General features: G+C 42.9%; 1 protein-coding gene across 2 annotated transcripts in view; it reads right to left on the reverse strand.

Annotated features, from left to right (window-relative positions):
* PRKG1 (protein kinase cGMP-dependent 1) overlaps window positions 1–23,906 on the reverse strand; it is a 481,254-nt gene that overhangs the window by 446,863 nt on the left and 10,485 nt on the right. The window contains exon 1 of one of the 2 annotated variants that reach the window (XM_030487821.2): window positions 346–902. The exons of the other annotated variant lie outside the window; for it this stretch is intronic. Within the exon in view, the coding sequence (XP_030343681.1) occupies window positions 346–656 (311 nt within the window). The 5' untranslated portion in view covers window positions 657–902. Of the gene's footprint in view, window positions 1–345; window positions 903–23,906 lie in introns of those variants that run through there. 2 annotated transcript variants of the gene reach the window in all.

A 23,906-nucleotide genomic window follows, 5' to 3' on the forward strand; every position in this document is an offset into this window, starting at 1 on the left:
GTGGCCGAGTCCGACAAGAGCGCGGTTCTCCCCGCACCTTCGGGTTCGCTCCTGTCGCACATCACCCCAAGCCCAGATCCCTCAACTTTCCCACCCCGAAGGGTGCAGGGGCAAACGGCATCCAGGGCGTCTGCGCTTCGGCGCTCTGCGCCTCCCCCTACCTTCCCCCCCCACGTCTCTTCTCGGCGGGCGGCGGCAGCGAGGACGGGGCCATACGCCGACTGCCCCGCAGGTAGCGAGGGGAGAAGGGAGTGAGGGAAACTGAGCGCGGCGGGTGGCGAGGCGAAGGACGGAGGGCTCCGCTCCCCGCGGGTGATGGGTACCCGGGGTAACCCCCCTGCTTACTGTGGGCTCTTGGGGTAGAAAGGGAGGGTGACGTGGCTGAGATCCTGGATGTCAAAGGCGGTGGGCTCGGCCGAGATCGCCTGCCGCTTGGTCCTCTGTTCCCCCTGCAAGGTGCCGGCGCTCTGCTGCTGCGCCTGTTGGGTGGCGGGCCGGATTACGGAGCGGTACTTGTCCAGCTCGTTCTGCAGCTTCTGGATCAGTTCGTCCTTCTGGTCTAACTCTAGCTCCAGCTCGTCGATGAGCGCATCCCGCTGCCGCAGCTCCTCGATCTTTTCCTGCAGCGCGTACTGTAAATCCCGCAAAGTGCCCATGGTCCTGCCGCCTCGCTCGCCCTTCGCCTCTCCCGGCAACTTTCCCCTCCGGGCCGCCCGCCGCCTCCCCGCACTTGGGCGAACTTCACCTCCGCCGCCCCCTCTGGCCCGGCTCGGCCCGGCGCGGCCCCGCTGCCCGCCGGGGCCCCGCCGCAGCCGGACCCCCGCCGCCGGCACCGCGCTCCGGAGCCGGGTTGTTAGGGGCGATTTCGATCCGCCTGCGTCAGGCTAGGCTGGAGAAGGAGCGGGAGACACACACACACACACGGAGGGGGAGGGAAGGAGGGAAGGCGGCGGGGAGGGAGGCAGGGGCGCCTGCGAGGATGCACATGCACTCCCCGCTCCCTCCTTCCCGGCCCCGCCACCCCCCCGCGCCGCCCACAACCCCGCGCCGCCGGCCCGCGGGGTCGCCCGGCGGGGGATGCGGGAGGGGGCTGGCCGAGAGCAGCTCCGCCGCCAGGAGCCCGTACCGAGCCCTGCCCTCCCGTCCTTTTGCAGGAAGAGGCCATCAGACAGGTCCAAACCCTGGGAAATGGCTGCACAAACCTGCCCTCTCCGTCCCGCTTTCGGGGTGTCCCCTGGTTCTCCCCCTTCCCATCCTCTGCTCCAGTCAAAGGTGCTACTTTTTCCCTATAGAACTTGGTCGGCTTAGCTCCAGTTTACTTTGTTTTTCTTAAGTAGCCAATTTTTGTGGTCTCCTCTGAGTGAAAGCACAAACCAGTGCCTGGCATGGCTTCTCCTCAGTCTCAGCAAGCTTTGGGCTCCAAAAACCCAGATTTTAATGTGAATGTCGGTCAAGTATGCCTACACTGGAAAAGCCTGGAGGCAGGGCATATGGGTCTTAGAGTACTAAAAACACCCTAACTTAAAATACGGGAAATAGACTTACATTCTACGTAGCCAATATACCCACATGAAAGCATAAGCTAGTTTCTGCCGTACCAAATACAACAGGATTTTCCCAGTGCGACGCCTCATGCACTAGGATTTTCTGCGTGCCAACAAACCACTGCACACCAGTTCTACCTATGTGATACAGCTCATGGGTCTGCAGCACAAAAATAGCAAAATAAAATAAATGAGCTGCATCGGCTGAGCCCTCTTTGCCAAATGGCTCTGTTTTGTTGGGTTTTTTTTGTCTTGCCTGCATTTCCCAGGCACAGAAGGGACAGTGATGTATGCTGTGACAATGCGGCTCCTGGGCTTGGCCCTCCAGGGCAGAAGAAGGATCTGTGGGCAAGAAAATAGCTGGTTTGGGGGTTTCCTGATAAGAGAGTACAGTCTGGAGGAGTCAGGGGTAACTCCCCCTTCTCCATCCCCAGCCCAGCGAGGCACTTGGATGTTTTCAGAGCAGCAGAAGCAGCTGCTTCCGTTCCCTCTCTAGGAGTTTGATTCGGAGAGGAGAAAGGTAGGATGCAGCCATGGATACATTCTTTAGAGGTGGGTGGTACCTATGTGTTTGTATCTGCTGTTAGCAGTGTGTCTAGACCACACATTCGGGCACTAGCTGGAAATGAGAGACATCCAGACAGAGACCTTTTTTATAGGATTGAGCTTTCTTGGTTGGATTTCTGGGGTTTTTTTAATTGTTAGATACTGGTGCGTGGCTGAGTCCAAAGTTCCAGCTTTCAACTTGCAGCTGGTCTTTATAAACTCCATTTTTAAAAAAAACGTGCATGAGGAATTACAACTGCTCCCTTCTCAACACTGTTGTTTGAAAGGACCTGGCCTGCGTTCATACGCATGAGGCTTTGCAGGTTCTTCAAGGTATTTGATACCTCCTGTGTTTGTCAAGATGCATGTGGAAAAAAAAAAAAAAAAAAAATCAGGTTATGCAAAGTGCTTCAGTTTTCAGTCCCTTGATACAGATGTGCCAGGCACAAAAGCAAAGTCCCCTGGTTGTTTTCACAGGTTGCCAATGCACTTGAAGTTCAGACAGCGTTTTTTACTGTATATTCCCTCCATTTCAATCTTGCATAACTTGCTAGGAACAAAAGTACCAAATATCTTCTGAACATTTATTTCCATTTTAAAGACAACTGGCATTAAATAGATGCAATCCTGCTGCCTACAAACTAGAAATCAATGATAAATAAAATATTTTAATAGCATTCAGCTGATATGCTTCAAGTTTTATTGTTTTCCTCCCTGCAGCAGTGATACCAACTTCTGGATGAGGGAGACAGTGATACAGTTAACTGAAGCCCACCATGCTTCAAATGAGTAACAGCCCTGGAGCAGAACTTGTGCGTAATTTCTCGATGACAAGCAGTAAAGTCACATTACTTGGTTTTTATTAGAGGTGCACAGCCTGGCACTGAGATGACAGTACCTAGGTAAGAAAGGAACCAGAGAAAACCATGAGAAATAATGGGAAATAAAACTGGCAAAAAATTTACCTGCTAATATCTAAAGAAAATATTTATTCACAAGTGGGAAGAAGATTTTTGTAAGACCTGTGAGGTCTAAAGAGAGATTTTTATGGCTCAGTTTCAGATTTGGGACTATAATCAGCAGCCATCAAGTCTAAGGCTGGTCTTCCCTGGTTTGAGGGTGAGGCCAAAGCAGCCCAAAGGGCTTCACAACCTGAAAGCCAAATTCTGCCACAGGAAGACAGCCAGCAGTTGCCTTTTTTTGGCTGTTCACTGCTCTCCCAAAGCAACCGTTGGATGAGTGCAGATCTCCACCCTGCGGTTCGTACTTCAGGCTTCCCTGGTACCGGCTGGTGTGTAATCTCAGGGATCCCAAGCTACTGCCCCACTCTGATAAAAGTAAATCCTCTCATCTCATTCCTTTCAACTTAGAGTTTCCAATAAAAAAATCTCAGACTCTCCGAGCAGCTGCTTTGTCTTCTTGATCCAGCGAATGAAAAGAAGCAGCTTTAGGGTGAAGAATGGCAGGAATGCACCAACTGGCTTGGTTTTGTGAGGATGGGGCGAAGCTGCTTGCAGTTTCTTAAGGAAGCCTTTGGCTACAGTCATTCTAAAACTTTTTTCTGATCTGGTCCCTGTAATACTGTGCCTGGACGTCAAGTAGGCATGAGGCATCTGCAGACAGCATCCTCTGTGCCCCCCAAAAACGTGCACTGTGGCTTGCTGATGGGAATCATATGAAACAGGGATGTTCGTTCTCTTTGAACAGGCTCTGATGTACTCACAATATTTCCTCTCTGCACAGCTCCTAGGTTTTAATAGCTTTTGCTTCTAAAGCTTTCAAGGATCATCTGTCACCAAATGCACCCACTCAATACCATCTTCCAAGCTAAAAACATATTTGAAAGCTCTCTATTCTGCTAACATCTCCCTGGTCTCACCAGTCAAAGCACAGGTAGCAAGTGGGATCACTGACAAGCAAATGTCACCTTACTACAGCCAACCCATGACAGCATGGTTGGAGAAGCTGGAGATTCATTACTGAGTACATACAGAAACATTTTCCTCTTCCTGATAGCACTTTTTTTGCCCCTGTCTAATCCATTCCAATCTACTTCTTTCCCAAAATATCTACAGGAGTAGATGAGCCTGGGATAGAAACTTGAACTGCTTGGATTTTGCAATATATTTCTCTGCTCATCAGGGCTTTGTACTTTGGAAGAGCATGTGACCTACGGGACTTTACCCACCGCTGGCACACAGCCACTTGCAAAGCCGAATGTGTTGCCTATCTGCATATTCCCTATGTGCATATTCATATGTGAAGAAAGAAAGACTAAAAATACAGGAAGATCTAGAGGAAAGCAGCATGTATACGAGCTGAACTCTTACAAAAAGCATGCTATAAGCAACTCATGTTGCAGTTCACCCCTGCGAGTCACCACATCTTGTCTATGGGATACTATCTGCTATTCCACCATTCCACCATTCCGCCATCCACAAAATTCATGCCAGTCCCTGAGGCAGGGGAAGAAGTGCCACCTACTGATACACGAACACACCTGACTCCTCCCTAGGGCACATTTGGCCATTCTTTTTGCCTTTTGTCCCAAACAGAGTGCCTCTGGGAGCTCATTCTGGGGCCGTGGTGCCCTACAGATTTGTACAGTGCAGCTGGAAAATAATTTAGCACCCAAGGACTGGGAATGAGGCTGGAACTACTGTATCAAAGCAGCCCTGCCAAGACCAAGACTCAGGAATTGGCAATACCTGGGGAGTGCTTCAGCCTTATTTTTCGTGACATTGGATGTTCCTCCTTATTTTGGTCCTTTCTGGACCAAAATAAGAGCTGAAACCTATTTGTTCTTCCCCACTGAAAGGATGGGGATATCTAGGGTTGGGCACTCTTGCAGTGAGTGCTGTCTTTTAAACTCCATTGATTCCTGAGTGCTTAACTGGATTATCTTGATGATTTTCCTGTAGTATGGAGAGTCATTATCAATAAGAAATGTGGAGAAGGTCTTGCGAAGAGCGTGTAGCCACTCCAGTCTGCCCTTTGGAAATCCTCCCATGATGAGGATCATTTGGAGCAGAGGGCACTGAAAAGAGGAAAAAAAAAAAAAAATAGCCCAGGACCTATTTACAATACCAAAAAATGCTCACTGCAGAGGCAAGTGTGCTGTACTACAGTTGGTAATATGCCTAACTTTTTATATCACAGTAGAGGCTTACATAACACAAAATTAAATGTTTGCATCATGGAAGGCATAACAGTGAGACTTTACAAGTGCATAATAGCACAGAATTATCCATGTAACATGGTAGTTTCAAGCCCTGGTCCCCTCATGTGTGCAGATGCATGTACCAGATTCAGATTTAAGATTCGCATTTCCAGAATACAGAAGTTGCTGTAGTTTCCAGAAATTACAGATCCTCTGCCCTCCGAAAAGCATCTGCCACACTTTAGCCAGGCTTTTTCTCCTGTGATTGCATGGAAAGTTGGATTTTCAACAGCTCAGCCCATAAGATGGTGGCATGTGGTAGCAGTGGGTCTCTGCATCCACTCACTTCAGTGCTAGTTCAGCTGCTCATGAGTCCCTAGGGGCTAAAAGGGGATGCTACAGGCTTCCTGGTAGCATCTTCTCATATTCTTAGCCTAAATGAAATCTCTGGGCTTGCGCTTCCTCCAGGAAATAGCAAACATGTTTTCTGTGCACACCTAGATAGGAGCTGCAAATAGCAGCAGATACCCAGGCATGGGAACCACCATTCCTGATCCTGATCCCTCTTGTCCATACACAGCTCAAGTGACCAGTTGATTTTTACTACCTTCCAGAAAGGGTTAGACTGCCCAGCAATGTCAGACATGAACAGAGCTTAGACACATCTTCCCGTGGGCTGGATTAAGCCAGAAGCAGCTTCAAAATGATTCAGCTGCCTTAAGAAGTCTCTTTAGGCTCATGTTAAGCAGCAACTTGTTCTGAAAACTGCCAACATAAATACTTACTGCTGTTTTGCAGTCACTCCAATTAGGCACTGACTATGCCCCTGCTTTTCTCAGCAGTCCCAGGGCACTGAATATGTAGAGTAAAAGCAGCATTTAGACAAGGAGAACCCTGGAAATATAGTTTGCTTCTGCTTTCAGCCTTAAGCTACCAGCAAATGAACTCAGGGACCAATTAAACTCAATGTAAGGAAGCAGATGTAGTCAAGAGATAGAGGATATAACAGAGGTGAAGTTTGTAGAAAACACCAACTCAGTTGACATAGTTGGAAAAACAGATTCATTCTAGCTCTCACACACATATCTGTGACACTGGAGAAGCTGAAAAGCTTGAAGAATGATGGGAGCCACATGTTGGATGTGATTTTCACAGAGATGGCCGGGATAGCCAGGCTAGTTTCGTTGTATTTCTCATCAACTAGAGTTTAACCACTTGTCAACTAGAGTTTAACTGCTTGGAACAGCCCATGATCAGTGACCTTTTTAACTTCACTATTCAATATACATTCCTCCTCCTGCTGTGTGATATATCAGTGTTGCAATGAAGGCGTGAGAGAGATCGGCAACTCGTCCATCGCTGGACCTATGCACCAAATGGTGTGGGGTTACTGCCTGAGGACAAAACCAACCCTGCCTGACCACACAACAGAGACAACATCCTAATGCCAACAGAGCTCGGCAATGTCATTCAGTCATTGAATGATCAACATGCAATTTTGTACCAAAAGTTCTCCAAACCTCACTTTTCAGAGACAAGACACTTGCAAAGCCATTGACGCAAACATAAACCCTACAGCTGGCTAACACATGCTGCATATCACCTTTGTATTGTGTTGCTTAGGAAAGACATGTGGGCAGAATATAGATCTGACCTTACCATGTTACATGGTCCAGGCAATCAGGAACTCAAGAGGCTGTCAGGACATCTGGCTTGAAATCCCAGCTTTCTGCCATTGTTTCTGAATTTGTCTGTTCCTACTAACCTTCTCCATGTTAGATCATTTCTTCATTTAGCTTTATGTGGGACTCCAACAGACAACAGCTTCTAGAGGCACAATTTGGAGCAGTGATTCTTACATCAGTATTAGAAGTATACTGCTAAAAACTTGCATTGACCAAAAGTGAGGTTTGTCTTGTGAGCCAGCCTGCAATTCTTCATAGTATACTTTTAAAACATAACCCAAACGCAGCTAAATTCATCAGCTGTTACTATGTACATCTTTTCCTTTCTCCAACCTCAATTGCCTTCTGCAATTTGCTGATTATTTTAGTCACGGTTCTCTGGTTTCAAGAGGTGGAAAGCAAAGTACTCGGGAAAGTACAAACAGTGAAAGACTTGTTTTCCCCACAAATTATTTTAATTGATAACAGCTCATTTCTACAGCCTGATTTTGAAACTGCTTGATGCTATTTCTTGACTTCACCACCCGGTTTAATGGTGGCAAACCACTTGCCAGCCCTGAGTGCAGTTCTGGGTACTCCCATCTCATCACCCTTTTGGACCCTGCAGTGCTTATCTCTACTTGCCAGCAATGCACGACTCACCTACCATAATTGCCTTGGCCTGTTGGGCTGATTTACTCAACCTTCAAAACAATTCATTATTTGAAATTGGATTAGAAATAAAAACATATTCCTCTACCACTGATATGAAAATAACCAGCGAGTTACCATTATTTTATGATGAATGCATTGAGAACAAGTGCACTTGTCTCTTTGTGTAATCAAATTAATTGCCCTGCTTATTAAAAAGTACTATTTAAATGTTTCAGGTATTTATAACAATAAGCATGAACCATAGATTTTAAGCTTTGGTTTACATGCCTGGAAAACACTCTGGTGTGTCTTAAAGATAAGCACGTTGCACTGAAAGCTGTCTTTCTTTTTAGGAACAGATCTGTGCTAGAATTTATTTTGAAGTATTTGACATCTGCATGTCCTGAGCAACTACATATATTTCACTGAAGTGCCAAGCTTTCATTTAAGTATCGACAAGTGTTTACGTCCACGATCCTAATAACACTAAACACTTCCTTGCAGAAAACATTTCCAGAAAAGGTTTGTACTCAAGAGTTGATCCCCGTCAAAATTTAAGGCTCAGAATAAATGACTGCACCCCACAGAGGACCCAGTTCATCAAGGTACAAAGGAAATACCCATGAATCATTCAAGCACAATCTGCAAACAGGGCTTCACATCAGGTTTTGCGAAGGTTTTACTATGCTCCACTGACTTCTACAGCTATTTCTTATTTATGCTTGAGGAAAGTTCATCAAGTTGGGTGCTCTGAGTGTGTAAAAATATTTATGCTCACAGTTTGTTCTTTGTCGGTGTTTGCCCAAAACAATTGCTCTACTCATCAGAGCATTAGAGACCGGTGTCCACCTGATTTCCTAAGCATTGCCAACATCTTTCAACCGACTGCCCTGCTGTGCTGGGTGAATCAGGGAATGGGCAGCACTTTTATTCTCACCTTTGCACAATTTCTGCTTCAAATCAGCAGCTAAGCCCCTGGGTAAGGTGCAACATGCACTTTGGGTCTCAGTGCAAAGAAAAATTTCTCAGTTGGTATTGACCTTTCATAGGCTAGTTCTCCGCAAGAACTGTTTCTGTTGAAGCTTTATCATCTATGCTTATGCTTGAGAAGCTTGACCCAAACAACAAGGCAATTTCTTCATACCCTTGTTTATGCAATCCATATACACCAAGCTCATCTCATACAAAGCTCATATCATACAAACTCATCTTCAAAGCAGCTGATGTGCTGTGAAAGGCCCTCATGTTGTTAGAATAGGATCAATATTGGTACACAGCATAAAAACCTGCATTGTGGCAGACAGGAAGGCAATGTATTTTATACTTCTGCTCCCTAGAACAAGAGTGCAAATTCACAAAATCCCCCTGTTCCTTTACAGATACACAAAATTCATTTTGTTTGTTTGGTTTTTTTTTTTAAACCCATTCTTTTCCTTTTTCGTTTTTGTTTAAAAGCCACAACTATCAGCAAAGCAACTGTTTTCAGCTCATGATTTGGGCATGACGTAGCATGAAGCACTGTGTGCCACCTCCCTACGCAGTGGGTGTTTGGCCCAGCTCTGTTCCCTTACATGGTCTGCAGCTCTGGCAGGCACAGCATTCTCCACATTCTTCCTTTTTTCCTCTGCTTTTTCGTTCTCATTTCTTTTAGAAGCAGAAAACACAAAACACAAGGAGTAATGCCGCCCTCTACTGTCCTGCTCTCACAGTTGGAGGTGCTCAGCTGTAAACCAACACACCAAATACTTGTTGAACCAATACTGCCACAAAAAAACCCACCACAACATCAAAAAAAAAACCCAAACCCAAACCAAACAAAACAATCAAAAGGCAATATATAACAAAAAATATGCATTCACTTAGAAAAAAAAAAAGACACACCATGGGGGTCAAGAGTATTGCTAAAGCTCAGTTTTGTTCCCACTCATATATTAATATATCCTATTTCTCAGCAAAAGAGTAGGATTAATATTAAAAGTTTTTCTCGACTTAGCTCCTACAACTCTAAAGAAGTGGCGTATTAAGGGACATATTTATATAAAAGTGGGTATTTATAAAACCATAGTACTGCCTCTCAATATGTCCCTTACAGTAGTCAAACTCACAAACTTCTTCCTTCTTAATAGTCAGGTTACTTGATAAATGAATTATTTCAGAGATCTAATAACTCAATCTGCAAGTCCCAGCAGACTAGACATCACATTTTAGGTGGGTTTTCTTTACCACACCTGTATGTGTTCCCCCTAGAGAGACACAAAAGATAGATTGATTTGTTGAAAATTTTAATAAATTACTTGATTCAGTAATACACATTAAATCATTGATTCACACCACTTCCTGGCTCTTGGCTCAGCGCCCAGTATATGCTGCCACTATGATAACATGAAACAACTCCAAGCATGCACATAAAAGTCAGGATACAACAACCTAAAAGTCTCTTTCTTTCAGTACTAATGACCAATTGAATAACCAATCTGAAAAAAGAAGACATTTAATTTTCACTATATAACACAGTTCTGCATTTAGTCTAATTTCTTTAGATTTTAAATTCTTCCATTTTCAGGAGTCTGAATCTTTTTACTTTCCATTTATATTCCTTCATAATCTCTCAGAAAAGTCAATTAAATTAAACTAGCTCCTGCTAATGCCACCACACATATACACATATATCACTGCAATTGGAATTAATCCATCAATAAAAAAAAAAAAAAAAAAAAAAACCAAAACCTTCCCAAACTCCTCAGATATACAGATAAAGTCAAACTTCACAAGCAAGCTCTTTTTTAAAATACATTAATGTAATTTCCAGATGGAACTGGTATTGACTGGGCAGCAGAACAGCAAATGCTGAGCATGAAGGTCTAAATTATGGGGAAAAAATCAATACAGAAGACCTACTAGAGTAGAAGATTTAAAAACATCCCCCCTCCTCAAGCTTCTGTATATTTTTGTAGAGGACATTTATGAGGCAAAGTAAACAGTATTTTTAAAAGGCAAATCAAACCCAAACAGGTTAGGAGATTGGGGGAAATAAATTTAACCTAAGGGTGAAATGGTACACTACCCAGTTCTTTGGTGGCAAAGCAAGGTCAGCCCGGGATCTGAGAATAAGTTAAAGCATGTCCCAGCTTGTAGAGAGAGGTAAAACCTTTTATTAACCCAGATAATGAGGCTGGAAGAAAGATCAAAAATCAATAATATGTAAGAATAACCTTCACAGCAAAAAGCAATGCTTATTAACAAAACAGGAGCAGAAGGAAAATGGAAATCCTCGAAGATATTTTCCTTTAGACCCAAACAGACTTACTGAAATGTCCTTTGAGGAATAAGGATGGCAGATGCCTCCTCCTGTAGATAAGGGGTTATAGACACGTTTTCAGCATGATGCCTTTAGGGAAAATAAAAAACACACAAAAAGAGAACCAAATCTGAATATACCTGCTTATATTAATAAGTAGCAAGAGCCAAGAGAGTGTGTATTTCCATATGAAGGCCTATAGTGGAAATCAATTATCTCTATACAACGCAACCAGTTCCAACTTTCTGGAAACAAGATCTGTTTCCCTAAGGCTAGGTGTTATTCATCCACCAAGGAGAGTAATACAGAGAAAGTATTTGGATAATGAGCACAGTGAACAGAAATCCGATTTAATTTGAATGCAGTTTTCTGTTGATCATTCAAACCACACCGTTTAACCCATATTTTTTAACTGTAGCTTCAGTTTATTTCTGTTTATTTTTAGCTCATTTTTGTTCCTAAAAATACAGAGCAGCCTAAAAAACTTATTTTTTTAACTAATTGCAGCTCCTGCTAGCTGCATGGGTTAATTAACATAATTACTTATTTGTATCCTGGTCAGCTTGCTAAATTCATGTACTGTATTTCCAGCTTGAATAATTTAACAGCTATTAATTATTTATACTCTACAGCACTTTCAAAGGAGTTGTTCAGAGTCAATGCCAGTTATTAGACTTGGCAGACAAAGCCAAATGCTGCCCCACAAGGGCCAGCTCATCCCTGCTCTAACCTGGAGATTACAGAAGAGAAATGGGAAGGGTTGCATTTAGCCACCAAAAAGCATCATGCATTGAATCTACCTATGTCCAGCACTTGATTTATAGACAATGCCAGTGAGTTCAAAGGAAACTGAAAAACACATCTCCCTGCTACACGTTTTTCTTTTGGCTAGTCAATATAACACATTTTAAAGAGCAAGATTGCAAGTCAGCAGACATTCTTCCCCCATAATCTTTCCAATAATTTTCTCTTCCAGTAATCACAGAGCTGGTTTCTAGCTAGGGAAAGACCATACAGTCAGATGACAAAATGGCCATCAGAACATCCAAAAAGGTGGGGGGAGGTATGTTGAACATCACCCACCCACAGCTTTATCTGTGCCCATCCCACCGGCTGCCTTCTACAATGTGTCAAAAAAGCCAAGGTGATCTCCTGCTGGTCAGAACTCTCCACCTCCATCCTTCGCTTCGGTGGGGGCCTCAATGAAGACCTGCTTCCATTCAAACCCAGAGGGTGAAGTTATGACCAATGTGTAAGTAGGAAACGATTAACTAAATGAAGAAGTAACAATCAGAGACCAATAAGGGCATGTACCTACTAGTGGCTGAGGCTGAGCTGCATTTTCAGAGTGCTAATATCCCCACTGTGGGAAAGGATACTGCACAGCTGGAGATGGTGTTGAAGAAGGCAAGCAAACATCAGAGAGCTGAAAAAAATATCAAGGACAGAAAGGGCTTGATTTGTTTAGCTTATGGGAAAAAATATTAAGGGAAATTTTAATTATATAGACACTATAATGTAGATGAAGTGCTCAGTGTTAAATGGCATTTTTAGAGCAGCAGGGAAAGATGTTACAAGAACTGGAAGACAGGTAAATCCAAATGAAAAAAATGAGGCCCCTATTTTGAACACGAAGGGCAAATAACCACAAGAACAAACTCCTTAGGAAAGTGGTAGATCACATACATCTTCACCTGCAACTCAAGGTTAGCAGTGCCACCCCAGGCCACCTTTTCCTCTGCTCCATCAGTGAGCTCTGAGGTGCCCGCCACTACCGCAGCTGAAGAGATTTTAGTTATAAAAGCCCCAAACCAGCCTTTTTTTTATTCTGCCTAAACATATTTGCATATGTTTAGGCAGAATATTTATATTTAATCTTCCTTCTCTCTCTCTCCATTTCAGGGTCGCCCACTGCTGTTGCTGGTGTGGAGGATGTTACAGCTGCTGCAAAGAGCCATGCTGATGGGAAAATATTTTGCACAGCCAAGCCATGTGTGCCAGCATAGAGGAGACACTTCTCCCCACCTAACAGTTGTTTGGAGGATTTGGCAGCTTTCACCCAGGAATCCTTCCCCAGGGTTTAACCGACAAAAATAACAGTGTCCGAACAGTGCAGCCTTTCAAACTCCCCGGGTCCCGCTGGGCCAGCACAACCTCCGGTTGCATCTGTGGAGCTCCTCAGAGCGTTGTGTGGTTACCCAGATGTACCCGAGGGCACCACTGGCTATGTACTTTACCTTATTCAAGCCATCTGTTTAAAGAGTTCTGGTCTATGAGTCCTTTTATGAGAGCAGAGGGTGGGGAAGCAGACCTGAAAGCGTTTTTTCATTCCAGGGAATGCTTGGGGTCTGTGCAGGCCTCCAGCTCTTCCCTCTGCAATGACGTCCCTCCATTCCTCAGCAACTGAGGCATCATATCTTTTGATTTTTTTAACCACTCCCCGGCATTAAACTAAGGGTCATCCTCTGCATTTCGCCTCCTTTACCACAGTCGTGACAGACGTATAACCTTAAGTCAAAGCTACGAGACATGGGTCTGTCATTGCCTTAATCATCAAATATTTTCCATCACGTCGAAGACATTGCTGAAATAATCCTCCTGTTTAATCTCCAGCAATAAAGGACTGCCTGGTAACCTCAGCTGGTGTTTTAAAATGCTCCATCCTCTATCACTGCGGGGTGGGTACTCAAAGCCTTAAGCAGCCTCCATCCTTTGGTCATTCAGTCATCCCTTCCGCACATGCATGCAGAGAGAGGTTGACCACAGCACTCACATCATCAAACCCCTCTCCTCTGCTGTAAGACAAGTGTCACCCCCTCCCCACTGGATTAAATAATCACAGCAGCAGGGGATGTGCTGGAAAACCAGGCATTTCAGGACCACCATCGACTTTGTGATATGATTTATGACTAAAGGGAGATAACACATTATGGTTTTAATATTCTTTGTTACCATAGGCTGATCCTGTTCAGCAGTGTTACCCCAGTCTTAAATCTGATTTAAATGAGTGCTCTGCCCAGACCAAATCCATCCCTGGTTCTCCCTCACAGTGGTACCAAACCTTTTAGTCCTTTCACTACCAACTACTCTGCCTAACTCATATGAGCTAAAACACAAAATTAGGGAGAGATTGGCTATGCAAAAAAACCCAGGACAAATAGCCCAGTTTTACCAGTTCTTCTACTGTTTGGCCAGGTTTTTCAGACCTCAGATTCCATTTCAAGGTGAGTCCATGTGCAACCAGAAAGCTATCAATATGGAGAGCACAGGGTAGCCATTTTCTTCCCACTGTCCTGTCATTCAAGGGTCTCTGTTCATCTTCTGGCACTGAGCGGAGCCACAACTCAAACACAACTTCAGTTCTCATTTGCTTCAAAGCCAGATCCTTATTACACTGGGGCATATTGCAGTTTGAATATGAAAGGTCCTGCTCAGCTACTAGTTTCAGCTCAGACTTAGTATTTTTACAACTAGAGATAAGCTTTTAAAGTTCTTCACGATCTGAAATACTGTCCCTTTTCCATGTATACTTCTGGTCACTTTCATTTTTTAACTTGCTCTTTCTGTTTGTCAGTTGTGGCCATGAAATAACTTTGAAGGGGTGTTAGAATTTCATGAGGCCAGTAGCTGCAAATCTCCAACCCTATAATTAACATCCATGTGAATACCTGCCATTTAATTACCTGTTAAAAAAGCATGTACACTTTGCCTCTTCACTTAATATCTCCCATCAGTGATGGGCTGCTGGGCCCTTTCCTGTAGTGCCATACACCCTCCTTCTCTGGCCAAACCAGTACCTTCACCTCCTCTCTGTTAGGGAAGGCAATACAGGTCCATAGGAAATATGGCTGACATTCACCTCCACCAAACAACATATCACATAAGCTGTGCTGAATTTCTTCTTCTCCTACTGATTATCAAAAGGCAAATCCATCAGAGCTAGAACCAGTGGTACATCCTTCACACGGTACTTATCTTATTTCAGAGATAACAGTGATGCAAGTACCAAACCAACCTGCAACCTTTCTCATTTCAAGCCTAAATTTTCCTTCAGTGCTCTTAAATTAGAAGTACACTTAAAAAGAAAAATCTGTGTTTAACCTCCTGGATGCCTTTATTGGTTAAAGATCAGTAAACTGTCATTTACTTTAGCATGCCAAGACAACTTTATCACACTGCTAAACACAGTAATTACTTCATACTGAATACATCTTTGAATGTATATGAGTGGAAACTATATTTGTAAAGGCAAAAATGAAGGATCATCTAAAGGTTTTAAAGATCAGCTGGTAATAGGATAACATTTCACTTCTTCAGGAACATTTGTCCATAATGAAAGCAATGTCTAAGCACATGAAATTGGGTTGTAATTATCCCATTATCATTGCGTGGGTCTGAGGGCTAAAGCAAGATAATGTTAGAGGAAAATGTTTCCTCCACACTGGGAAATCATTACCTCAATAGTTTCATTAGTGGAGTATATTAGGCTCAAGCAGCTTCTGCTGCCAACAGACACTCAGACAACCAGAAGCAGCCTGATGCAGCATCTCAGCTTTCCTCAAACCCTATTACTTAAAACCACCTCTTACAATACAGGCTGGGGAGAGAAACACTTGTGATGGGACCACCAGAGAGAAGAGGAGCAGAAGAAATCACATGAGCTCAAAGCCATCCTCATGTTCTCAGTATGGCAGCTGCAAATAACATACCTGAAGACCTACATAGCATGTGCTAGTATTTGGAGAAGCTATATGTATATTATGTATACATACATACATATATGGGTTAGCATGTAGGCAGCTATATAGAATATACCAGCAGTAACCCCATCTCTAGAGCGATAAAGATATCTTCATCTATCCCAAGTCCATCTGTTGCAAGAGAACTGTGGCAATCCTGATGGTATCCAGGTGGAAGACCACCTCTGTTTTCGGGACAGGGTACCTTAGACTAAGAGGAAAGGTGCTAAAATAACAGGAAAAAGAAAGGAGGGCCCCTGTATAATAAAATTTAAGTGTTACAGCAGCTTTGCCAAGACACCGTGGGGTGGAAAGGAAAGTCTCCTGCCCATCGACAGCATAGCCTGGCCATAAACACTAGAATTGCCCAAATTACACTTAACTCACATTAATTGAAAGGGGCAGGAAGTTGCATGATTGGGACGGTAAACTCAATGGTCATAGTTTCCTTAGGAAGACAAAATACTATTATTGGACAAGTCCCTGGACAAAAAATATGTTAGGAGTCAGCATCTTAACAGCTAAAACACACAGTGTAACATGCGTTATGGACAGCCAAAATATTGGCAAACAGAGTGGATCAGGTCTTTATACACAGGCTTTACAAATTAAAAAAAAAAAAGGTGGGCAAAGGGTCATTAGGTTTTCTCTACTGACGATCTTCAGCGAGTTTTGAAATACTGAGAAAAACATTTGGAAGGCCAGAGAAAAGCAAGCACTCCATGAAGATTTTTGGCAGGTAAACAGAATTGCACAGATAGTTGTGTCAGCTTGACACTGATCCTGGACATCCTTTGGGATGTGTGATTTTCAATTTAATTGCTGAAGAAATTCAGTCAATATAACAAATGCCAATCTATATGGCTCTATGGAAAATAGATCTCATGAAATTAACTTAGCAAGTTTTATTAAACTGCCTGCAGATTGGGTTGAAAATGCATTCTCAGCAATGTAACGTAATTAAGCTGCTGTAAACTGCCTGACTTACAAACTTGAGCTCATTGAGCATGCCTCCAGCTCCAGGGCTTTTTATCTCAGTGAAGGGAAGGTTAGAAGTGATGAGTTACCACCGGAAAAATGCTCGGGAAAAGCGTGAGAACGGACGGCTAATCCAGCCAACAGCGAGGGCAGAATTTAACAGCAGGACGGTGAAGATAGACAAATTCAGGCTCGAAATGTGAAACAAATACTTAAGGCAGAGCAATCAGGGCAATCAATTTTTTCAAGAGTTTGCAAGGGACTGTGGTGCTTTCTCAAAGTTTTAAACAATGACTGCATTTTTTTTTTTTTCTTTAAAGACAGAAATACACTAGTGAAAACAAAACTTCCCAAAAGGTTAACAGCCCCTATCCTGCAAACTGGGCTAGATGAGCACAGGTGGCCTCACTGACCTTATCAGATACACACTCACGAAAACAAAAGAAACTTTCATTCATTCTTCTGCCACTCGAGCACACTAAAATGTCTCAAAAGTGGATACAAATGTAACTGCAAAGTCTTTTTCTCCAAATCAAGGTTACGCACTGAATTTACAAACACTATCAGCCCAACAACCTGCAGACTTTTCAGTCTGGAAACAAGAGCGGAATACAGATGTATGGACTTTATCAGCTCCATATTATGCCTCACAATGTGAAAATGATTACATGATGAGTAAATCCAACACCCATGCAAATAACTGCTGCTTCCAGTTCCTAATGAATCACAGACCCAGAACAGAGTCAGAAGAGTAATTGTGGGGAGAAAAAAAAAAAACAACAGAAAGAAGCCCAGCTCAAATGGACTGTTTCACGTGCTTGCTTGGACTAGGATGATCAAAGAATGAGATAAATGACACAATTTCAGTGTACACCAGTACCACTGTATCCATGTGAATTTTTTTCCCTGTATTTTCACATTTTATTTAAAGTCTTTTAAAGAGTTAATTTTTAGCTACTTAATAGTTCGCAAGAGAATAACAGAGAAGAAGCCTCTCCAATACACAAGTCAAGCAACCCAATGTGAAAGATGGAAATCAGTTGTACCTGCTCTCTGGTATCAGATTAGCAAGTAGAAGTTATGGGTCAACCCAGTCAAAAAAGTGCGAAAGCTGTTAATAAGCTGCAGTGGAAGGAGCTGGGTGGGCATGACGCAGGTGTTTCAACATCTTCTGGATGCAAATAGCGTCTGCAATGAGCTGATTATCTTCACTGATGCTTTAAGATAGATTTAGCTGCACAGGCTCAGAAGACATTAATTGGGCAGCAAAATTTCTGTAAAACTGGCCTTCATTTGACCTGTGACACCATTTCCACTTCCCTTTCCCATGCATTTTTGCTCTTCTGCCCCCAAACATATGGCTTTTTGGAGTAGGAAATTTCATATCCGTAATACACTAGCTCAACCCATTTTTTTCTAGCATCTTCCCCCAGAGGAATGAGCTTATGACGGAAGCAGCCACAAGCAATCTCCCATCAAAAGATAAAACATGCACTTTTAATTTATTTTTGTAAGTGGTTATTTTAATGCCATGGAGGGAAGGGTGCAAATTTCAATTTTGCTTCAACTCTCTCTGCTCCAGCAGTGCTGAGTTATGCAGAGAAGGGAAGATGCAAAATTTCAGGATTTCTACAAGGGAGACCAACTGTTCTGATCTGTGTTTCCAAAAAGGCAACCCAGTCCTTCCCCCGAATCAGGCATCTGATAATAAAACTGCAGATCAAAGCAAGAAACGTGCTCGTGGCAGGGAAAGCCTGACTGCCAAAACATCATGTTAAAGTCCCAGCCATATGTATTATGTGATGAAAGGGAACATATAGATTTCATCCTTTACCTTGACATAGATTTTGTAAAGTAGTGTCAAGAATCAATGGGGCTGGAGGGAGTGGGGAGTGGGGGAGGAAGAGATGACTAAAACCTTTTATGCTGTTTTGATTATTTTTTTTTTTTAATATTGAGTAGTCCCTTTCTGAGCTACAGAGGCAGATTAAGACGGAAATAAAGTCACTGAGAAGGCAGCCGCTGTATCATCTACCAGGCGTTCACACAACCTGCTCCCCAAAGAAGTGACTCCTCACTGCGCCAGGATGTGAGCAGTGATAGGGTATATATCTCACCTCTGCAGAGCCCAGACAGCAAGCCACTGCTTTTCTTTTGGGCTTATATATGAGTAGATGTTGCTTCACAGATGCCCAAACCCAAGGAGAACAAGGCATCAGAAATTACTTGGAAAGATTTGAAACAGATGGTGATTTTAAGGTTACCCTGCAATTCCACTCTATGCAGAAGGGAACACAAAAAGGAGGCAAAATGGGGCAAACGCAGCCTTCCCAGCTGGGGAGAATGCTTCACTTTTCAGTGATGTCCATATATGCGCTTGATAGGGTCACCTCCTGACCCTGCTGCTAGCCAGTACACTCATCCTGGGTAAGTTATTCATGTTCCCCATTAGCAAAATGGAGGCAAAAAGGCTTACTTCCACTTTACAACCTACTGATAAAAGACATTCTAACTCCTGCAGTGTTGTTCAATGAAAATTTTCCCTGTAGGAGCTGATACTGATATTTCCAACCCCTGCCTCCTTTCAGGCTGAAATGGCATCAGAATCACCCACAAGACTTCATGAAAAGGGCAGACCTAAGCCTTACTGTGCCCTCAGCCAAGTATCAGCCTCCACCCAAGTGCCACATGCTGATCACACTGCCAAACAAAATGGAAGATTTAATCTGAAATGGAAATGGTGTCTTGCAGCGCTGCATCAATGAATGGCCTTTATTTGTCCTTATTTACAGCCCTTGTTTCAATTCCTTAGTTGACACTAACTCATTATTTTTTTAATAAGCAGATGCTTTCCCATTTACTAAAAGAAATAAGTCATCTTGCCCACTAAGTCATCAAGCCACTGCCTATATGTATATACCATGACTGACACTAGCCATAATTAATCCAATCATTGTATGCTGTACTCTATCACTGATGCACCTCTACAGCTCTGTCTTTGCACTCATCCTCCTGGTGAGTCCTTTTTATGGATCTGGAGATCTGCTGTAGCCTGGTACTATTGCACTTACCTGAGTTTTTGCTGTTTGCAAAGCTAAATTCAATGATCTAAAAGCAGATGCATCAAAAAGGAATGACCAGTTTTTCCAAGACTGTAGCATCTTCCACCCTGCTCCTTGTTGTGGTGGAAACATTCACATAAACATATCTGGTTAAGCAAACATAATGTACCCCAGCATCATAAAGTGTGTTTTTTCTCCACTTTCACAGAGCTTAATTATTCCTTGTTTCTTCTTTTCTACACCAAATCCAGTCCCGATTAGTTGCCATCTACGATGCTCAGACCTCTCATTTCTTCAAGCGCTCTAGGTTTGTCCCTTGTCTCCAGAAGAACAAAATGTGCACCACCACAAAAAATTCCTGCTTTAGCATCGAAATGTTAATACTATTATGCTGCATTAAATAACAACAATAATAATAATAATAGGTATTTTTCCACCATTTGCCCCCAATTACACAGTGAATACACAGCCTATGCGGAGAAAACCCCCCTTGCTGGGAAATTGAATTTGATAACATAACAGCCATTCAAGCTACGTGGAGGGTAATGGGCCAAGTAAGCCAGCAAGTCAAACCCAGAAGAAAGCTGGTTATTCCTGGGAGCTTTTTCAGGAGGTCCAATATGGACTAGGAATAAAATTTCTTAATTGTAGTTATAGTAGCTAGGATCAAATATCATGTCGCAAAGAAGGGCTCTCCTGCTCTGTGCTCAGCTGCAGTTCCTTGCTAGTAGGCGAACATCATGGCAAAGGAAAATACATATCTGCCAGGTAAATATTAAGACCCATGTAAGACAAAACAGGAGATACTTATTTTGAGGAGATAACTATCCAATTATCCTCTTCTAAACAACTTTATTCTATCCGTGATCAAATTGCAAATTAAACCAACACGTTAGTTGTTGGTTTAACAGGAAAGATCTCATGCTATTACTGAGCACCCAGTTCTGGACTTGAAAGGAACATGAATTGAGACAGGCATGTTAGAAAACTGCTTGTGTCTATAGGATGTGCTTCTCTAGTTAAATCTTGCCCAGTATTACTTTTACAGAAAAACACAATTAAAAGAGACATCCACCTTCTTGATCCTTTTCTACGATGCTGGTGCAGCTGTCAATGGTGAAAACTCCACATCGTAGCTCTTAAGGGACCACCTCTGTGCAAGCAGAATAGGAAAAGATTCACAGGAAGAAGAAGGGGAACTATTGTGCAGGGAGGCAACAGAAAACAAGCCAGGGCTGTGCGGCAAGCAATTTCAATGCCCTTTCTGCCCCTGCAGAGCTGCACCACACAGTGAGGAAGCATTTGCGATCCTGGTTTCTGAAAGTCAAGGTTGTAGTTACCCCAGTGTATTTCACCTGCACTGCAAGGTTTAAAACAGCCCATGGCAATGCAAAGCACCCCAGTGCCCACCACACACTGGAGAGATGAAGCTTATAGATACATTCCACACTGAATGCACTCCAAATTAGCATCTTCTTTGATTGCAGTGAACAAAGCCAGAGTTCAGATACAGGGATGAAGCTGTTGGACTGAAATGTTCAGATTGTTTATGCTTTCTTCATACTTGGGGACCCCCACTCTAGACAACTCAGGGCTGCACCAAGGAAACATTTTCGTTAAATGGATGTGGGTGGGTTGAGGATACTCCATGTTTTTGGTTGCCGGAATACAATTCATCAAAGCAAGCTCATCCCGCTTGCCCACACTTATCACCTTCCATATTTAACAAATCACCTCATTTTTCTTATTTTCATGGAGATGGGCCACATGAGCCCTTTGGATGTCCAGGTAAGGAAACCGAGGCAGAGAGGTGTGCTGCAACCCATCCTCCATAGCATCACTGACATGGTCAGCCCAGTGTTGCATGGTGCTGTTGTGATGGGGACAGAAACAACATACCCAACATCACCCAGCTATGAGACGTGATTATAAGATAATGCAAGACAAAGAAATACCCTTAAATAATAAAATCCTCACTCTAATCCTCAATGACTTGCTTAATGTCTTAGGCTTGTGTTGTATTCATTGCCCAAGAGCTATGCTATATTCTTTATCTGTGGTTTTATTCTTCCACTCATCTTCTCAGACACCACTGCCCTCCAGTGATAAGTGCTGGGAGATGAAAAACAAAAATGCCCCAGGGTACCCTTGGAGACACAGCCTTGTTATCACCAACATTTTCCCCTGTGTCAATGAAACTAAAGCAACTTTCCATTTCTTTTACCAAAAATACTCTCTAGATTGCTGCAGCCTTCATTTCCTTCTGCTAATGACTGCAGTAACAATCCCAACCCAGGGACTGGGTTTGTTCCTGGGAGCCGCTTCCCTCCAAACACAAAAATAAAAGGTTTTCTTGCCACCAAGCCATATTACAGTCCATAACAGCTCCAAATACTGGGCATGTTCCTATAGACACGGGACAAAACAGCCCTCTAATAGTTGCAGAGCAATTTTATAAAGCAGAGTTACCCACCCAAGCCTCTCAAGAGCTGTTTGCTCCTTCGCAGCTTGTCACAGTGGTGCCTTTCCAAATTACTTCAAATCTAACTTTTCTATGCTTGCTGAATTTCCACAAGAGTCTTCCCAGCACACAGATTTATTTTCTTGTGACTTTCAAGAAAATCACAGACTTCAGCATGAGGGAATATTTCAATGTATTTGCACTTTCCAGCTTTTTTTTTTTTTTTTTAGATAAGTGTTTAAGTAAGTCCAGCAACTTCTCATCAGCCCTATTCAAAGCATAGTATCTCTCCTTGCATCTTTCTTTGCACCATAGTTGCTTGTTACATGCTTTCAAACCATTAAAAGCAACCCATCTGGAAGCCACCCTTCAGGCTGCATTTCTTAAGGGAGCCCTTCCTGTTACACCCACTGACTCCAGTTATTAAAGCTGCATTTTGGCTAAGTAATTATGCCAAAAGCATCTACCATATACCCAAATTTTGGCATGCATGTTAAGCCACTCAGGGGATTTGGGCATATTTGTTTGGGATTTCAGCACATTAGCTGCTCGAGAAATTATCCTCAGTTATCCTTCCCACTTTCCTACACTGCAGGATAAATAATACAGAGCATGGCTCTTGGGCCAATCCTCAGCATATGAAGCATTAAAGAGTTTAAAGAAATTAAGCACTGAAAATATCACATGCAGATACATAAATAGAAAGTGGAATTACAATCAGGACCTCATCCCTTATTACAAACAACTCAACAGATTTCTTTTTTCTTTCTTTTTTCTTTTTTTTTAATGAATTTGTACACTGATTGGTCATTTAAAATCCTGGTGGTGATTTTTATCTTGGAGAATATTATAGAAACTTCTAACAAAGAGCAAAATACAAATGAAAATAACTCAAAATTCCCTTCTTGTTGCACTTGATGGAATCAATCACAGCCTCACACGGTACTCCATTACTGCAAACTATATGCCAGAAAACCCAGCTATCAAAATGCTGAAGTCCTGAACATGATTCCCACCTGCACAGTCACCTTCTAGGCCTTTTATGTAAATTAATACTTTGTTTTCTACCAAGCGTCTCTATGCCATTTGAATTTTACAGTCACAGGACCAGCTTGTAGTAATTTACTGCTACAAGGACATTGCAGGTATATGTTTTTACCCCATTCTATGTACCAATAGGTCTCAAAACCACAAATACACCAAGAAAGCCAATGTCAAAGGAGCACAAAATAAAAAAACAATGTAAGTGAAACAGAGGCAAAACTTTCCTTATGCCTAATTAACATCTCCATCTTTTATTTTTCTGTTGTCTCTAGCCCAAATCCTACGCCACTACAGGTCAGGAAGACTTTAATATCACATTCACCTGCTGCTGTAGCAGCATGTACTGTTCATAACATGCCTCTATTAAAGCTCCACTTGATATATTTTCCCTGTAAAATATAGAAAGGCTTCCAAGCCCTAGAAAAGGCAGGCAGCCTTGCTCCAGTGTGTATAACAGTATACAACATCCCTCACATCTCTAATGGACAATTTTAATGGACCCTCACGCTATCAAAGATACACTGCCTCTTGGGAGGGGAAACGTAACACGTAGCTGCTTCGGCATGTCCTTCACAGCTCATGGTCTTTCAGGAAAGCCATCATCTGTGTTTTAGGACTGTATATCATTTCCTGTCTAATTGACATTTAAACTAAATGAAAAGCTATACCTGCTCCATTACACTGGAATCAAACGCGTTGGAGTGCATTGCAAAAGGCCCCTCCAAAGCCAACCCCTATCTTTATCAGCCAGGCTCA

Source organism: Strigops habroptila, chromosome 5 (genome assembly GCF_004027225.2).
Source record: "Strigops habroptila isolate Jane chromosome 5, bStrHab1.2.pri, whole genome shotgun sequence".
Taxonomy (NCBI): Eukaryota; Metazoa; Chordata; class Aves; order Psittaciformes; family Psittacidae; genus Strigops; species Strigops habroptila.